The sequence below is a fragment of the Channa argus genome, chromosome 16 (genome assembly GCF_033026475.1).
Source record: "Channa argus isolate prfri chromosome 16, Channa argus male v1.0, whole genome shotgun sequence".
Lineage (NCBI taxonomy): Eukaryota > Metazoa > Chordata > Actinopteri > Anabantiformes > Channidae > Channa > Channa argus.
Window position 1 is genome coordinate 22,766,251 of NC_090212.1, and position 16,880 is coordinate 22,783,130.

The following is a 16,880-nucleotide window of genomic DNA, read 5'->3' on the forward strand; positions in this document are numbered from 1 at the left end:
TTAACGTCTACTTTTGATATGTTGGATCATAGCATCTTGATAAATAGCCTTCAGTTTGAACCAGGGTTCTCTGTGTCTTTCAATGTTGCTCTTAACAACATTATGGCAAAGGTGGCTGTTCTGTCATGTGGAGTCCCAAAGGGCTCTGTTTTGGGTCTAACTTTATTCTTGTTGTATCTATTTCGTTTTGGTCAGATTATTCATTGTTTTAAGAATGTGTCTTATTTTTATGCAGATGATGTTCTCAACAGTCCTCCACCAATCACAGCTTCAGTGGTTTGATTCCTGGCTACTCGTGTCATGTGGTTGAAGTGTCTTTGATCAACACACCGAACCCCACGTTAGTTGCATCCGCTGGGTCCTGGCCGCTTCCCCATATGTGTGTGTGAATGTGTGAATGAGAAGCAGTGTGAAGTGCTTTGGCTGCTGATAACATAGAAAGATTTATTTAGGTCTAGACTATTTACCATTTTGCACTTGTAACATAAGCATGTACAATAATGAAATGTTTTATTTACATGGAAAATACACACAGAATCTAAAGGTTCTATCACTCGACTGCCAAAGCACAAAAGTCAATACGTCCCTTCACTCGCTTTATATCTTCCTGACAATTCCGGACAGAGCGACATGCTGCACAGATGGTCTCATACACATATTCTGGACTTTGTACGGAGGTACTTAAAGGAAGGATAACGTCCAGATAATCTCAGGAGCATCTCACTGGGACATTTGTGTTCTCACATCACCTCTTGAGAGATTCAGTTAAAGTCATTCATATTTTGAGTTTAATGTCCTCCTCGAGACATTTAAATAAATCAGACTTAAACGTTATTTTACTGTTTAAACTTTTAAACATGACACAAACACTAAATCTGTCACACAGTCACTGTGACATTACTCAGTCACTGTGTTGTCACCTGCTGTGATGTCATGTGGACCCAGTGACCTCACTCAGCGTCTCCAGGAGCTGGAAATAGTTATACTTGATGTCATAGTCCATGTCGTACCAAAAGTTCACTGCAGGAAGAAAACAAATTTAGTGATTGAAAGTCCAGACCATTTACCATAATATCAACAAAAATAAGAAATGAGACACGACTTTATCATCCTGAAGGAAGTGTTGAACTAACATACCCCAATTTACATAAAAGCAGCAAATCAGAATATTTACAAACAAAGATTAAAGTATTATAGTAACATAGGTAACAGGAAGAGTAAGTCTGCATACTGAGCTCTGTGGTTATGTTTACACTAATATAATAATTTACACTATGTAAAAACACATAATAGTAAACATTTCCTAAAACGTTCTGTTCAAATATTCTAACTACTACTCTGATTATGTTATTGTTAAGTCTGTGTCTATAGCCAACAGAAGGAGATGGTATGAAGCAAAAATTAGTCCAAAATGCTTCAGCAAGACTAATGAGAGGAATTATCAAGACATCATACTTCTTCTTCATTAGCTTCTCTCTGTTACCTCCCCATAAAATCCAGAATATCAGTTTGAACAGATGAACGTGGCACCTTCACACATCTGGAAATGGTACCCAAGGTTGAACCAGACTTGTGGAGGACCACAGTTCTCTTCCTGATATCTTGGCTAATTTCTTTTAATTTCCCATGTCACAAAAGGAAGCAGTGTGTTTGAGGTGTGCTCTACAAATACATCCCTGGGTGTGCTTCCAATTAACTCAAATGTTGTCAATCAACCCTATCAAAAGCTTCCAAAGCCATGACATCATCATCTGTGCTTTTCCAAATTGTTTAAAGGCATAGTGATCTCAGAGTATGTAAACCTCCAAATTTGAAGGAAGTAATTAAAAAATTCTCTCTCATTATTCTGGCATTTATAGAAAATAGATGTAATTCTTACTGACATAAAACAGGAAAATTTTAGTCTGCTTGCATCAGATGATTGCGTCAGTTTAGTCAGATGCATCTTTTTAAGCAGTATATGTAAACATCTAGTTTTTGCTGTATCTGCATCAACGGCTTGTCCCTTCAAGGGTTGCCACAGCAGAACATGTTCTGAACATTGATTTGGCATGAGTCTTTCACGTGGATTCTGCCCAGCCATTTTATCTGGGCTCGGGACCGGCACCAAGGTGGCTCTTAATGGCCGGGTGGGGCCACATCTGCAGTGGGATTCGATCCAACAGCCTTCTGTATCCCAAACCATATTTGCATCAATGTACTAAAAGAGAAACTATTTTTAATAACTATAATGACCCATTTATTGTGTTATTGGATTAAAATTATTGATTCATTAATATGTAAACATCAGTAATATGTCAGCAGGTTGAGGTGAAACTGGTTTTAACCACTGTGTGCACTGACAGCTGCTTCATCCACAGTAATACGTCAGCGTTTATTAGGTAATTTGTTTCAGCAAGGGAGTTAAAGCTGTCAGATACGTGGGCTGGAGAGAACGAACGAATAAGAAATCTTTTCTTCTTACCTGCAATGCAGCCATGTGATTGCTGTACGTGGTGGAACCACATAGATGGCAGATAGAGCATTTCTCCAGCTTTCACGCTGCAGCGAACCGGACTAGCTCTGCAGTACTGAGGATACCGCTCCAGATCTGGGTCCAGAGGGTCCAGAGGGATCCACGGGACCTGAGCAGGAGGTTTGGAAGGAAGGGGTTAGCTGGTATGCTTTAAATAGAGCAGAGAGGTATAAGAATAACAGACAAACACATGAACGCACCTTCTCAGAGTCGCTCTGATCAACAACCTCAAACTCACCGTTGTCCCGTTGGAGGTACACAGCCGGTTGATACACACCTGACACACAGAAATGTTTACCATGGTTAGGTGGATGTGGGTTGGGGCCTTTTTTGCAATATGCTGTGTGGTTGCCATGGTTATCCTAAAGCAGTGGTCACCATCCTTTTTCAAGCTGACATCACTTCTCATGTTCAAATATAGGCCAACAGTTCAAAATACCATTACATGCCATTCCAAATAAAGGAGATACAAGTACAGCTGAATAAGTTAATGTAGGTATTTGTAGGAGAAGCCCAACAAAAAGGAAACACTGAGGTCTCCATGTCTGTTTCTGATGAGGACCACACTACCAACAGTGCACTCTTGGTGCACAAAACATGTTTTGTCCAACAAAACATTAATAAGCTGGGTGGTCACAGTGACACAGTTTGTTGGCATAATTGTAAATACCGTTGTTGTTTACTAAAGATAAGTCAGTGGATGAAACTCAGATCATCCTGCAGATTGTTCAGTTGACATCTACTGACCAGGATTAGCACCACTCATTAAATTAAGATGTTGCTAATGCTGCGATTTAAACCAGCAGGGGTTTAAATGTGTTGAGAACTACAGTACATGGTTTGAGAAAGGAGAGCAAATAATCAGTTTGTATTTAGTTCCATAAGGAGAGGCTTTTGGGTGGAAGTTGGTTCCTGTGTGTTGGGTGGGGAGGCTGGTTGCTATGGTTACAGTGTTGGATTGAAGTTGGTTAATTTTGTTACCATAGGGGATGAATGGTCGGTCTGTCGGAGGCAGCAGGATGAAGGTTTTCTCTCCAGAAACCACACAGTAAAGATTCTCGTAGTGGTCTTTGTGCACTGACACAGAAACACAACAATCACACAGTATCAACATGTGTTTGCACATTTTAAACAGACAGTATGTGACAGTTCAGATCTTACTGGAGGTGATTGCCTTCGCCTCTCCGAGCCAAAAATTCACAGCATCAGGACATTTTCCTAAAAGCAGATGTAAAAATTACAAGTCTGGAAGACAAAACAGTTTTCATTAGGTTGTTACTATTAGTTTGTCACTATAAGGGCCCATATCTCGGCTCCTGCCAATAACCCCTCTGACTGTGTCCTATGCCTGGCTGTGTTTGAGAAGTTTGAGCCTCTGACTCTCACTCTTAGAGGAAGTGATCGGCCAATTTAAGCCATCTGGCTCCCCTCAATATCCCATCCCTCCTAATTTTTTCCCCAGTATGGGGCAGTGAGTTTTGGCCATTATTAACAGTAGTCTGACTTCTGGTGTTGCCCTTGTAAGATTTAAACATGCTGTAGTGCAACTGCTGCTTAGGAAACCAGCCCTGTATCATACAATTTTGGCTAATTTTAGGCCCATCTCCAAGCTGCCCTTCATTTTGAAAATCTTATAGAAAGTAGTTTATGTGCAGTTGAAATCTTTTTTGGATAAGTAAAATGTTGTGGAGGTCTTTCAATCACAGAGTCAGCACTACTAAAGGTCTTTCATGACATTCTACTGGCAACTGACACTGGTGATTTTATGGTTCTTGTTCTGCTGCATCTCACTGCTGCTTTTGATAGAGTAGACATTGATATTTTAATATTCTGGGTATCTGTGGTAGTGCTCTAAAATACTGTGTGTCTTTCTCTATTATGGTTCTGTACAGTATTAGGATCAACTTTTCTCATCTTTGATGCCTTTTAAATCTGTGTTTATTGTTTTTTTTTTAACCTGACTACTGAAGAGGCCACTTAAAACAATAGCTGAAATAGTCCCAGTTTTTGTAAAACAGACTGTGTGGTGGGGTTTGCTTGGGTACCAGCACATGGACACGTAAATGTGGAACAGCCGAAACCGATTTATTCTTATGATCATCACCAGAGGAAGGAGCTGCACAGAGACCTGAGGAAAAGTGAGATGCTCCTGGAGCAGCTACACAATACTGGAATAAATGAAAAATAAAACAACTGTCACAAACCAATGGAGGATGGAATTGCATTGCCTAACCAAAGAAGAAAATCCTCTTCCGGCAGCAGTAGCCGCCATGTTGGATATCGCACAGCGCGTCTCAGGAAAATGGACTTGAGCCGGACTTCACCTGAGTAAGTGTATTCTCCTCACGATGACTTCACGTCCACCTGAAACCGCTTAAACAGTATCTGTGAAGTCCAGCTTTAATCCGGTATATGTCTTTTGTGTCAGTTCGCTCGGAGACGAAGGATGTGAACATTGGACGCGGTTTAATTTAGTCCGGATTACTCAGACTAACGCCGGGTGTCATGGTTCAGAACTGGTACCAGGATGGTTAAGACCTGGTTCTTCTGACTCCGGCGTTTCTTCCAGATACGACAAATTTAGATCAGGGAGCGGTGGAAGACGTTCTGATATAATTTACTACAGTAAAACTATCATTACCACAGCGTATAAAGTTTCAGGTAAAAGTACAATTAGCTCAAAAACTACTTGAAGTACTAAAAGTAAAAGTACACTTCATCTCACAATAGTGAAGATAATTGTCTTGCGTTTAATTAACGCATTAATGTGTTCATCACTTTAATGCTACAGCTGTTCTGATCGTCAATCTTATGTACTGCTGAATATCACAATAAAGTCTACAAAGTACACTGTACCTGAAAAGCTGTAACTATGGTTATCAGATTAATGTACTGGAGTAGAAAGAAATGGTTTAGTTTGACTGTTAATTAGAATAAGTGAAGTAATTAATACAAGCATGTGATGAAACTGTGATACACATGTAAATAAAATAATAGTTATATAAATATCAAATATAAAATTTGAATGATCTCCTCGATTAGAATATGAACACACCTACAGTTGGAGGAAACCCAGCATGAACAGAAACGGGTGATAACACTTTTAGTCTAACAAAAAACATCTAAGAATCTTTGCCGTCTTTCTTTACAGGAGTGAACGCACCATCAGTACCATCCATCCCCACCATAAAGCCCCGCTGTAGCCACTGTGATGCTCTGATAGAGAGGAAGAAGAAAGGATATGAAAGAAAGTCTCTGTTATCAGTAACAGATCTGAAAAGTGCTCAGATACTTTTCCCGGATCTGAACCCCATTGAGGTCTTCTTATGTTTCACTTGTTTTCGCCTAGTTTGTCAGAGAACAAAGAAAAGTGGAAACAGGCGGATCTGCGTGGGATGCCGCCCTCTCTTCTCCCAATCTGCCGCTGCTCATTCGGCTGCTCTGTCCCAGGAGAACAACCCCCTTCAAAACGGCTCAAGAGGAACCTGAAAGAACATGACTATGCCTCCCAGGATCCTGCGCTCTCCCCCTCCGCCTAGCCTGACCCTCCCCCAGTCTGTCACATCCGCCGTGGACCAATCCCCAAAGTCTGCATGTACCTGTGGAACAAGAACTTAACCACCGCACTGAACCGAATGCTAGAGATAAAAGGCTTCAAGGAGGCTCTGATAAAAACGTGAAAGAATTATTTCCAGTGAGGTGAGTTTCATTCCTTTACACCAACAAACGCGGTTCTAATAATAACTGTGTTTCCAGTGACTCATTCTGTGTCTTTATGGAGACTTTATGCTCTCTGTGGTCCTTCGACTCTTTTTTCTGATTGTTTTGTATTCTGTAGTTACTTCACAGATTTAAATAAATACATTAAAATAAACAGTTTAAAATTTAGCTCCAAACTGTAAGTAATAATTTTATGAAGGGTCAATGTTCTCATTTCACTCTTGACATTGTAAAAAATCTGTTTGTTCCAAAACTTAAAAGTATTAAAATGTTAAAACAGTTTAAAGGAAAAGCAATAAAGCCCGAGAAGAGACATGAAATGTTACTTCAGCCTTTATCATAGTACAGACTTAGCAATCAACCTTTTTTGTGGATTAATCTGGTATTTGTATATACTGCTGGGTAGTTTAATATATAGGAAAACGTCAGATTTTAAAGGCTCTTCATATGAGCCATCTGCAAACATCCGAATTCTTAAATTAACTATGGCTCTCAGATAAATGTAGAGGAGGAACACAAGTTTTTGTCTCAGGTTTGAATGGTATTAAATGTAAAGAGGCATCTAAAGGCTCTTCTATGCAGTAATCTGTTTGAGTAAAGGTGGTTACTCTGTTTACAGTTGACACGTGCAGGACTTTGCAGTGTTGTTGTAATACTCCTCCTCGCCGCCGGGGGCACACCGAGCTTTTAGCGGAGCATCCTCCGCCATCTTGGGTTTTACACAGTTCCTTTCTGGAAAATGGACTTGAGCCGCACTTCACCTGAAAAAGTCAAGTTTATTCACTTTATGATGACTTCACTTCCACCTGAATCTGCCTGAAAAGACACTGAGAAGTTCAACTTTAACGGTGCAGCGTATTTGAGTGTTCCTTCCCGCGTGAAGAAAGTTATTGTCATTGTAGGCGGTGAGTCCCCGCTCTGTGAACCAGTTAGCCGAGGCCTCGCTCGGACTGCGAGGAAACATGGATCCCCGCTGCAGCCACTGCGCCGCTCGGTTAGAAAACAGTCCTAAAGGATTTAAAAGAAGGTCTCTGTTATCCGTTCTCAACCAGAGGAGCGCGCAGATACTGTTCCCGCACCTCAACCCCAAAGACGCGTTTTTATGTTACGACTGTGTCAGTGTGGTTACTCGGAAAACGAAGAGATGCGGGAAACGGAGGGTTTATGTGGAACCTGAGCCCGAATCCCCCCCGGATCCATCTGCTCCTCCCTCCGCCCCGGGGGAACCACCGCCCGCGAAACCTAGGAGCTCTCCAAACGAAGCCGAAGCCCCGGTCGGATTCAGGGGAAACAGGGAGCACCGCTGCAGCCACTGTGACGCCCGGTTAGTAAACACACCTAAAGGGTACAAGAGACGGTCCCTGTTGAAGGTGCTGGACATACGGAGCGCCCAGATACTGTTCCCGGACCTGAACCCCAAAGACGCGTTTTTATGTTACGACTGTGTCAGTGTGGTTACTCGGAAAACGAAGAGATGCGGAAAACGGCGGGTCTATGTCGAGCCTGAGCCCGGACCCCCCCCGGATCCCTTTGCTCCCCCTGCCGCCTTTGCCCCAGGAGAACCAACGGCTCCCAGGCAGCCCGTGAAGAGACTCTGTGTAAACGATCATGACTACGCCTCCCAGGAGCCTCCTCTAGCCCCTCGGCTCCAGACGGCCAGGATCAGAAATAGCGGTCGCCCCCGAGTCTGCGATCTGCTGCAGAAGAAGAACTTGACCTCCAACCTGAGGCGGCTGCAGCAGGTGACCGGCTTCAAGGAGGCTCTGATCAAAATCTGTGCCAAAATCATTTCCAACGAGGTGAGACGAGTTTCATCACTGTGCACAAGAGCTGCAAGCTGCATTCAGACTCAACAGGATATGGGTTTAGTTTGAGTCACTGAAATCTGTTTCTGTTCATGAGTATGTCAGAAAGGTTTTAGATCATTAAAGACAAATGGAGCGGGATGTGAGGGATACACATGTCTAAAACCGATGGGGACCATCCACAAAGAGACGATTCATTTTTAAACAGATGTAAATAAGTAAAAACATTCACAAATGTGTCTACATACATGTGGACAAAATGTGGAAAATGGGTAAATATATATAAAATCAAAAACAGCCCCAAAATAACCTTTATTTCAATTGTGGGTCTGGTCCTGTGCACCAGGCTGAGCCCTAATCATCTGTCCACGCTGAGCTAAGTAAATACTGTAAGAAGGTCTGAGCCCTGAAACGAGCCGAGGTGTCAGTGGGAGCGTATTGTGACGATGAAGATTTAATATTTTTCTTATGTTTTCAGTGAAATTAAATCGAATGTCTGTATTGTTGGCCTCCCTCTGGGAACTTAAAATGGACAGTTATCATTTCTTTGCAGTATTGAATTTCTGATATGGTGTTTATACAAGAAATATTGTTACATGAAAACAAAGATGCCCTGACTTGAGTTGTTTTTGCAGCGTAAAGCGATGGTGAATGACCTGGATGGACCACTCAGAAAGACCTTTACCCCCGAGAACCTGTCCGCCTTCAGTTGGGATAAGACTACTTCATGGGCTGAGGAGAAGGCTCCACTCACTGTTGCCTGCCTCAGAGCCATGTTCCCCCCCACCAAAAAGATTCAGAAACAGAAGCAAAACTACAGCAAAGGGAGTAGTGTGCGGTGGGTCAAAACTAAGAAAAACACTGATTTACAGTCACGTCCATAAATATTTGGACAGTAACATAATCATTTGTTTTAAAGCCACTACAGTGGATTTGAGATATGACAGTCAAGATAAGCCTGACCTATTAATTGTTTCATGTCAGTCATTGCAGTCACACACAGAGCTGAAAGTGCTTCACACTGCTTCTTATTCACCCATTCGCACTCACAATCACACACACAGATAGGGGAGCTGCTATGCAGCTGGCCAACAGTCACCGAGAACAACTAAGTTGGGGTTCAGTGTGTTGCTCAAGGACACTTTGACATGTGACCAGAGGAGCCAGGCATTGAACCAACCAGCTTGTTCTGATATTTGTTCACTGAAAGGGGCTTAAGCAACATTATAAATTCCTAGGTTAATACTAGAGTTAATAATAATTAACATCATCAGAGTCATGAAACTAATGTGATAGTTCTGCTTTTTCAGGCAGATGACACCAGAGGAGGTGAAGCAGATGCTGGACCGGAGGGTGACGCTCCTCCTCTCTGTGCCTCTGTACACCAGCACCTACAAATGTGGTTTCCTTCAGACAGCATTCAGTGTGGAGATGCTGAGACATCGCTCCCCCATCAGACTCTTCAGCATCACCAACAGCCTTGGCCTCTCACAGTGCAAAACCGCCACCAGGATCCACAGCAAGAGACTTGCGGGGGAGCATGACAAACAGGTGAAGCGATGGAGAGATGAAATCCAGGTGAGAAATTATGTCTTTGGATTTGCTGATCAGCAAAAGGTGCTCCTTGGGCATATGGAATATAGTTTGCACTGTGCAGCCAAGTTGCTTTCCTCCAGAGGGAGATACATGACACAGTAAACTGGGGGACGTTGGGCTTTGCTAGACTTTGAGTTTTTAGTTGGGAGAGGACCAGAATTAAATCTGTGGTGATCAATTCAAAACATTAGTCCTGAAAGTTATGAAGTTTGTAGCAAATTATACAATAAAATGTGTGATTGGTGACAATTCTTTTTAAAATTAGTTTTGCATTCATTTCTACTTTCGAATATTTTTTATTCAGATTTTTGACACAAACTGATCGACCAGTTAAACCACTTATATGGTTTGTTTGTTTTTATGCCAATTCCACAATTTGCACTGTCTGGATGCCTTTTCCATCATAATAAAAAGTCATCTTTAACCCTGTTGGTACTTTAAAAAAAAAGGACAAAGCAGTAAAAATTATGTTGGCATTTAGACGACAAAAAGGACGCAGTTCTGCTGTGATGACTCCAAAAGGGCAGCCGCGTACACCTTTACCTGGGGAAAAGTTCGGGTAAGACTTAAAACTAGATTTATCAGCTCGTCACTGAATGAAGCGACTCCGACTGTAAAACCACACACCTGTCTGTCTGCTGCAGGTACCCTCTGTGTCCTCTACAGAGCGAGGGTACACCTTTGAGACCTGGGCATTCCGCTTTGCTCATCAGGTCCGGATTAACTTTCGTTACTTCCACGGACTTCCGATAAAAGCAGTTGAAGTGTCTCCGTACAGCATTCTCCCATCAAAACAGGTAAAACACTGTTCTGTGTTTCAGGTTTTGGCGGAACCCTGGAAAATAATGATGCTGATACTAAATCACCTTTTGTGCCAACCATTGATAGATGAATGCGATACACACATCTGATATGGTTGGTTTAACCATCACATGATTGTCACTGAGGAAACTTCAAACACATTTTTATTTTTTTTTTTCTCAGACGTACGAGTCTCTTCGACAGCGAATGAAGACCATTGTAATGAGAATCTTAGCAGACAACCTGAAGGTGCTGAAAGGAGTGAAACCACGAGTGGTAAAACACATACCTCATACCTACTCCCACCTGATGAAAGAGCAGAGCACCACTGTAAGTCCACATGAACAAATAGTAAATTCCTACTGGGAAACACAAGAAGACTTCCCCAAACAACAGATAATTCCTAAATGCTTCTAATCGCAGTCCGTTTTTTTCCCTACAGGTGAGTTTGGGTGCGATAGTACCAAACACCACAGAGGACTCGGTTAGTGTAGCATATGGCCTTAAAGACTACATTCCTGTATATTATGGGAAACCGTACCCCATCCTGTGTTGTGGGGACATCCTGAACACTGACAAGACTGAGCTGGGCAGCAAAACCCAGAACAGTGAAACGCCCAAAAGAAATCCAAACTTGAACTTTGACGGACTTGCAGAAGCACCGCAAGAGTTTCAGAAGGAACACCTCCTTCACGAGGTTAGAAATAAATTGCATCAAAAGCAGTTTTAAGAATATTTGTTGCATTATGTTTAATTATTGAAAATCCTCTGACTGCTTCATAGTAATAAAGAGTTAAGAATATGTGGTGTTTTTCTTCGCAATGTGTGGTTAAAAAAAAAAAATCAATGAGTGTGTTGACATTTATAATAATAGGATAGGATAAGAATTTCTCTAATTTCCCATCTGTTCACTAATAAGCCAAGAACACATTTATTTACATCGTCATCACGTCTGCAGCAGCTGCATAGTAGAAACATTCAAGGACCTAAATGTAGTAAACAGTGTCCGTCAGCTTTACAGTAAGAAAAACGCTGAGAAAAAAGTGCTCCGTCTGTTCCACTTTAATAAAAAGCACTGCAGATGCTTCACTTAGATAAAAGTGTGGTCATTTCTGTCACTGTGTTGCTTGAATTTTTTGCAGGATATGATAAAGATGCTTCTCAGTGAGAAAAGTGAGAACTCTCGAGGATCCCTTCATCACATCATCTCACTCTTTCCCTTCAAGACATTTAACAACACTGCCAAAGACTACTTCCTCAACATCTGGGACTTCATCACGGTAACACTCTGGAAATATAAACTGCTGTCGCTCTGAAAGACCTTTAGCATCACCCAGAGGACAAACTTTGACTGAAATAATGAACATCTAGAGTCTTTAAGAACAAATAAATTATCGCATTATTGTTTTTTTAGACTGGCTATAATGAACAGATGCTTTTAGAGGACAAAATTGATTGATGGTAATCTAATCAGCAGTGAGAATTTAAACAATTTTCTGACATGACTAATAATTTCACTGAAGAAAGTCTGACAGTGTTTTCACGCATAGTTTACTGGCGAAACCACCCAAGTATTTTTAATCTGTCAGAGAACGAGGACATCCGTGATCAACTAGAGGAATATTTTCCCTCACTCTACTCCACCTAGTAAAGACATCAGGTGTTGGTAACGTTTATCTATGATTCAAATTTTTAACAAGACCAACGAAATGAATTGTCTTCTTGAAAAAGGCTGCAACACCACTGTCTGCCAAAGATTGTATATGTGCTGTGAGAGTTATCACTTTGAAAAAACTGAACAACCAGTGAGGACGAACCATCTGTTGTCCCCAAAACTCTCAAAACCTCTTCTCTAGTTAAACCAGCAGCTAATGTTCAAATCATGTCAAATAGTCAAACTGTGGTTCTGAATCAGGATGTCAGTAGTCTATTTGAAGCATGTAGTACACAGTACATGCACAATACATACACACTCACGCCCAGGCAAACACTACCTCATGTGCAAATAAATTCCGTAGGAAACACCTTCTGTATACTAATAATTTGTGAAACTATTGTTCTATTTAGCTCTGGATTTTGTGAGACAGTAACTGTATTTTTCTTGATATAGTTTGTCACAACTGCATACGTGACTCTGTTTGCTGTGACGGACTGTGGTCTGGACTCTTTGACCCAGAAACCCTCTGATTATCCATCTCAGAGCTCTGAGCAGATGGAATGGCTCAGTAATCTGGCTCACAGACTGGTGGATCTGGTGTGGTTGGCTCCACCTCAAGAGGATATCAACACTGTGGCTGCAGCTGCTGAAGCTGTCGCTCAGTGTGATGGAGTGAAGAAGAAAACATTCCCATTTTGCTACTGCAAAGACGGTAGGAACACAACAGGAAGACTGTGCATCAGATAGCAGAAAAATTCTCATTTTTTTCTTCATGTTCAAAAAAGTTGTTTCCTCTTCATGTCCCCGTTGTTCTGCAGAGAAAACTGATGAGCAGCTGGTGCGATGCTGTAGTAACCTGTGTCCAGTTATCTGGTTCCATGAAGCCTGTGCTCGGGGTCACACCCTTTCAGACCCCCATGAAGACTGGTTCTGTAGTCCAGAGTGCAGTTCAGATGGGACCTACATCTACTGTCACTGTAAGGAGCAGAAAGGAGGAGAGATGGTCCAGTGTGGACTGGTGGACAAGTGCCGGAGACATGAGTGGTACCACAGAGACTGTCTGACAGCAGCCGAGCAGATAAAAGCTGAACAGAGTGAGACTTTTTTTCATATTTGTTCATCACATGGACGTCCACCATTGCTTCATCAAGTGATGGTTTATTTCTGATTCAGCTCCGTGGTTCTGTTCCGAGTCTTGTTTGTTAGCTGCCGAAGGGGAGGACTTCCTGTTGAACTACACGAGAGCAGTAGTGTGGGAGGGTCTGTATCACATGGCTCGACGGGACGCCATCCAGCAGGGGGACGGAGACGCCATTACGGACTTCTGGAGGATGGACCTGGTTCTGCTGTGGAACAGAGAACACCTGCAGCTGTTCAATAGCGGCCACCAGCTTCTAACCGGTACGAGTCAGAGAACAGGCACATCTTATTCCAGGTGTTTTTACTGGATGATTCACGCCTGTTGTCATGGTTACCGTGACAGGGATAGAGGGGTTCTACCCGCAGCGAGTTGCCCAGGACATGAAGTGGAACAGAGTGTTGAATCTTCAGGGAAAACCTGGAGGAAACATCAGTCTGGACCTGCTCACAGAGCTCATGATCACTGAGTTTAAAGGTCAGATCATCTGCATTGTTTTAATAAATATTACACCACAAGGATCTATATTTGTCCCTGCAAGAACCCTGTCAGTCTTTAGTGCAAAGTTCTAACATATTTCAGATGTTTGGAGGTGCAAATAAAAAGCAGCTGGTTCAGCATATCACTGTAATCTGTTATAAATCCGTGTTCACTCGCTTTTTCTGCTGAAAGTAATCCAGGAGTATTTGCTCCAAGTGAACTCTTTATACAGAATCAGTGAATGCCTCTATTTATCACTGCATTAATGTGTTGGAAAAAATTGAGCTGATTTTATGAACATATACACAGTTTTGATGATCATATGTTCTGTATCTAATAATTATAACATTACCTCTGGTATTGCTGGGTAGCTGCTGAATTTTGCAGTAAAACTGATTATTATACTGTAAAATATATCCCAAAAAAAAAGTTACTGCAGTAGCAGTGATGTCACTGTGATGTGGTTTCTGTCCCTCCAGCTGTAATCCAGTTTGGTAAAGGCAGCTTCACCAAGCAGCAAGTGGAGCATAGCGCTCAGCTGGCTGGACCTCAGGCCAAAGACCTAGACAGACTGTTCTTTATAGGAGGGAACCCAGCAAACCTGTCCTGGTATGTGTCCCGCCTGACGTCCTCGTCCTGCAGGAGGAAGGAGGACGTGTCCAGGTTTGTAGAAGAGTTCAAGAAAGACGAACTATTCCGGTTCAAACCAGGACGGAAACATGAAGGCTTCAACAATTTCAGCTACCACCAGAGAGTCAAGGGACCTAAGAGGATGGGAGGAACGCTGAGGAGTCTAGCTGAGCAGCTGGACCGACGTAGAGACATGATCATCTCAGACCCACCGGTGAGTAAGTCACATGACCTCAGTGTCTAAACCACACCTTAAGTTATGTCTCTGAGCTGTCTGTGTAATCACATGATTTTGTTTGTATTCGGTCACATGTTTTGCACATCAGGTCCATTAGGGAGAAAGTACAATACAAAGAGAAACAGAACTATTTGTATATTTATCTCAACATGGTCCCTTCACCTACACATCAGGAACTAAACAAATGAATGAGGTTGCATTTTATAGACACACAGTGCGATGAACACAGAGCTCTGAACTGAACGTTAGCCATGATAACCAGCAGGTAAACCTAAAGAGGGGGAACACCCCTAAAGTCCTGAATCGTTAGTTATTCCTGCAGAGTAACTGAAATACCTCAACACACGAGGCATTTGGACAAAATGATCCCAAGTGAGAGTCAACAGCCAGAAACTAAGTCAGATTCTTCCTTCTGCTCACTAACCACCTTTATAACATCCTCACTTCTTTTAAAAATATTTCTGTCTGTACAGCTGCAAACTCAGCTTTAGGTGAAATGTGGACAGTGAAGTCAAGTTGGTGAGTGTTCGGATCTTTTCTTAAATACAAAATGTCAGAGTCCATGATGAGCCGAATCGTGTTTTGTCTTTGCAGCAGCTGAAGAAACTCTGAGGACAGAGACCTCACTATGACGACACTTCAAGAAGATTTAGGGACTATAAGAGTATATTTTGTCTTTCTGTAAATATCAAAGTCATTTTTCTGTAACTCTGATATTTTTTAGCCTGTATTTTGACTGCAGAGTAAATAAAGAGTTTGAAGCAGCTCTTGAGTTTTGTGTTGTTTGTGTGAAAAATTACTTAATATTTCCCAAAAGCGCAGTCAACATGTCAGGTACCAGTAAGAGGTTTTTAAAATGACACAATAAGAGTTGTGAAAGCCAGTCTGTGAAAAGCTTTTAGTGTCTCCAGTTTCCTCAGATCTGAAGACTACAGGTTGGAAAATGTAAATGCTCAGTTACAAGTAAAAGTCCTGGTCAAAGATGGTCCTGAACTTACCGAGGGCAGTGCTCATCCAGGGAACATGAGGCTCCAGGTCGTCTGTCAGCTCAGGCAGCTCCTCCAGCAGGTTGGAACACTGCTTCTGTACATAAAACACTCCGCTCTTCTCCACCTAAAACACCCAGAGGACGTCCATTACTGTTATGTCAGCTTGTCTCAGAAATCTCTGCATAACTCTGCATGTCTGCAAAGGTGAAAGTGAACATGCTGGGGAGGGGGCTTTTCCCTCACCTTCCCTTCCATGATGTCGAGAACAGAAGAAAACCTCATCTGTCTCTCCTCTGGCATCACAAATCTATCACCACTGACAGCGTCGGCGTAGCCGTTAGGAGTCACTGCCACACTGATGACCTTTGACCCTACCTTCTCCCTGCAGACAGGAAACAGGATGAAAACTATCCCACCACAGAAGAAGTCAAGTATTGTGAGTGTGATTTCCTCACCTCAGGTAATCTAGCGTCCACCTGGACAGAGCTGGCCAATGGTTGAAAGCATTGCGGATGATGCAGGGCTTATTTGGACTAATCCAGTTGCGGTAGAAGTGGAGCGGGTCAGGTGGTTTGTCCAGGTACGGAACTGATTGGTTCAGGTAGAGTTCTAAAATTGTTAATAATAATCAGTGACTATATGTTTATTTTCCCTGTACAGGTCTTGATTCCACAGCCACTTTCTTTCTGTGTGATCCTCAGAAATCAGCGAGAAAAATGAAATTCAACAGTTCAGTTTAATGAATGGATCATCGTAAAGTTTTGGAGATGTGCATTTTAAAGAAACATGTTCATCGTTTTATGACTTATTTGACATGTAAATGACCTAAGTGTTACAACGAGAAAGACTTCCGGTTGTAACAGGAAACAGTAGAGCCAGACAAACGTATTCAGACAAGTGTGACAGCTCACATAAAAAACTAATTCGTAGATTATTACAGGATTTTGTAACTGTCCGCAGGTGTGGGTTAACACCTTAAGTTTAAGGTTGATATTTTTTAATACGCTATATAAGCGGCAATTTACCAAAACACTATTAAACGTGTTGTAACAGTATCATCAGCAATAAAGTTGCTCTCTTCAGTAGTAATAATACTATCGGCAGTACTGTCAGAAGTACTCCTCTTACCATGAGCCTCTAGTGAAAACTCAGCCAAACGCTTCTTCACAGACTCCATCTTGTTTCGGTTGTGATTTCTCTAATAACTTTAACATTAACTCGTCCAAACCTCACGCTGCCATGCTTCTTTGTTTACATCCGCCGCGCATGCGCAGAGCCCCTGCTGCTGTATGGTGGCAGCAGGTGTATCCC

The 16,880-nt window shown here is 42.1% G+C and overlaps 2 protein-coding genes across 7 annotated transcripts; one reads left to right on the top strand and one right to left on the bottom strand.

Moving 5' to 3' along the window:
• Positions 1–424: 424 nt before the first annotated feature.
• On the bottom strand, positions 425–16,875 carry jmjd7 (jumonji domain containing 7). 2 transcript variants are annotated; one of them, XM_067479588.1, is made up of 9 exons: positions 16,698–16,871; positions 16,025–16,178; positions 15,813–15,951; positions 15,579–15,693; positions 3,677–3,733; positions 3,497–3,592; positions 2,716–2,792; positions 2,465–2,624; positions 425–1,020 (listed from the first exon to the last, which is right to left on the bottom strand). In XM_067479588.1, the coding sequence occupies exons 1-9, from the start codon at positions 16,744–16,746 to the stop codon at positions 932–934; spliced, it is 936 nt and encodes a 311-aa protein (XP_067335689.1). In that variant the 5' UTR covers positions 16,747–16,871; the 3' UTR covers positions 425–931. The 2 variants fall into 2 exon arrangements, with proteins under 2 accessions (XP_067335689.1, XP_067335690.1); XM_067479589.1 differs by lacking the exon at positions 3,677–3,733 and having other exon boundaries at positions 16,698–16,875.
• Positions 4,611–15,341, top strand: LOC137101309 (uncharacterized). 5 transcript variants are annotated; one of them, XM_067479570.1, is made up of 17 exons: positions 4,611–4,843; positions 5,667–6,214; positions 6,855–8,034; positions 8,676–8,878; positions 9,351–9,618; positions 10,118–10,195; positions 10,281–10,433; positions 10,621–10,767; positions 10,880–11,134; positions 11,580–11,717; positions 12,548–12,806; positions 12,913–13,188; positions 13,268–13,495; positions 13,578–13,709; positions 14,192–14,556; positions 15,054–15,099; positions 15,175–15,332. In XM_067479570.1, exons 3-16 carry the CDS (start codon positions 7,198–7,200, stop codon positions 15,069–15,071), a joined length of 3,357 nt encoding a protein of 1,118 aa, XP_067335671.1. In that variant the 5' UTR covers positions 4,611–4,843; positions 5,667–6,214; positions 6,855–7,197; the 3' UTR covers positions 15,072–15,099; positions 15,175–15,332. The 5 variants fall into 5 exon arrangements, with proteins under 5 accessions (XP_067335671.1, XP_067335672.1, XP_067335669.1 ...); XM_067479571.1 differs by lacking the exon at positions 15,054–15,099 and having other exon boundaries at positions 15,175–15,341; XM_067479568.1 differs by lacking the exons at positions 15,054–15,099; positions 15,175–15,332 and having other exon boundaries at positions 14,192–15,045.
• Positions 16,876–16,880: the final 5 nt, after the last annotated feature.

What these genes read in the sequence shown, in the direction of transcription:
- LOC137101309 (XM_067479568.1), top strand. Translation starts at nt 7,198, where the DNA reads ATGGATCCCCGCTGCAGCCACTGCGCCGCTCGGTTAGAAAACAGTCCT. An exon ending in TTACCTGGGGAAAAGTTCGG is followed by an intron (nt 10,196 to 10,280) that starts GTAAGACTTAAA and finishes TGTCTGCTGCAG; the next exon opens with GTACCCTCTGTGTCCTCTAC. An exon ending in CATGATCACTGAGTTTAAAG is followed by an intron (nt 13,710 to 14,191) that starts GTCAGATCATCT and finishes CTGTCCCTCCAG; the next exon opens with CTGTAATCCAGTTTGGTAAA.
- jmjd7 (XM_067479588.1), bottom strand. Translation starts at nt 16,746, where the DNA reads ATGGAGTCTGTGAAGAAGCGTTTGGCTGAGTTTTCACTAGAGGCTCAT. An exon ending in TGGACGCTAGATTACCTGAG is followed by an intron (nt 15,952 to 16,024) that starts GTGAGGAAATCA and finishes TCCTGTCTGCAG; the next exon opens with GGAGAAGGTAGGGTCAAAGG. An exon ending in CCGACCATTCATCCCCTATG is followed by an intron (nt 2,793 to 3,496) that starts GTAACAAAATTA and finishes TCTGTGTGTCAG; the next exon opens with GTGTGTATCAACCGGCTGTG.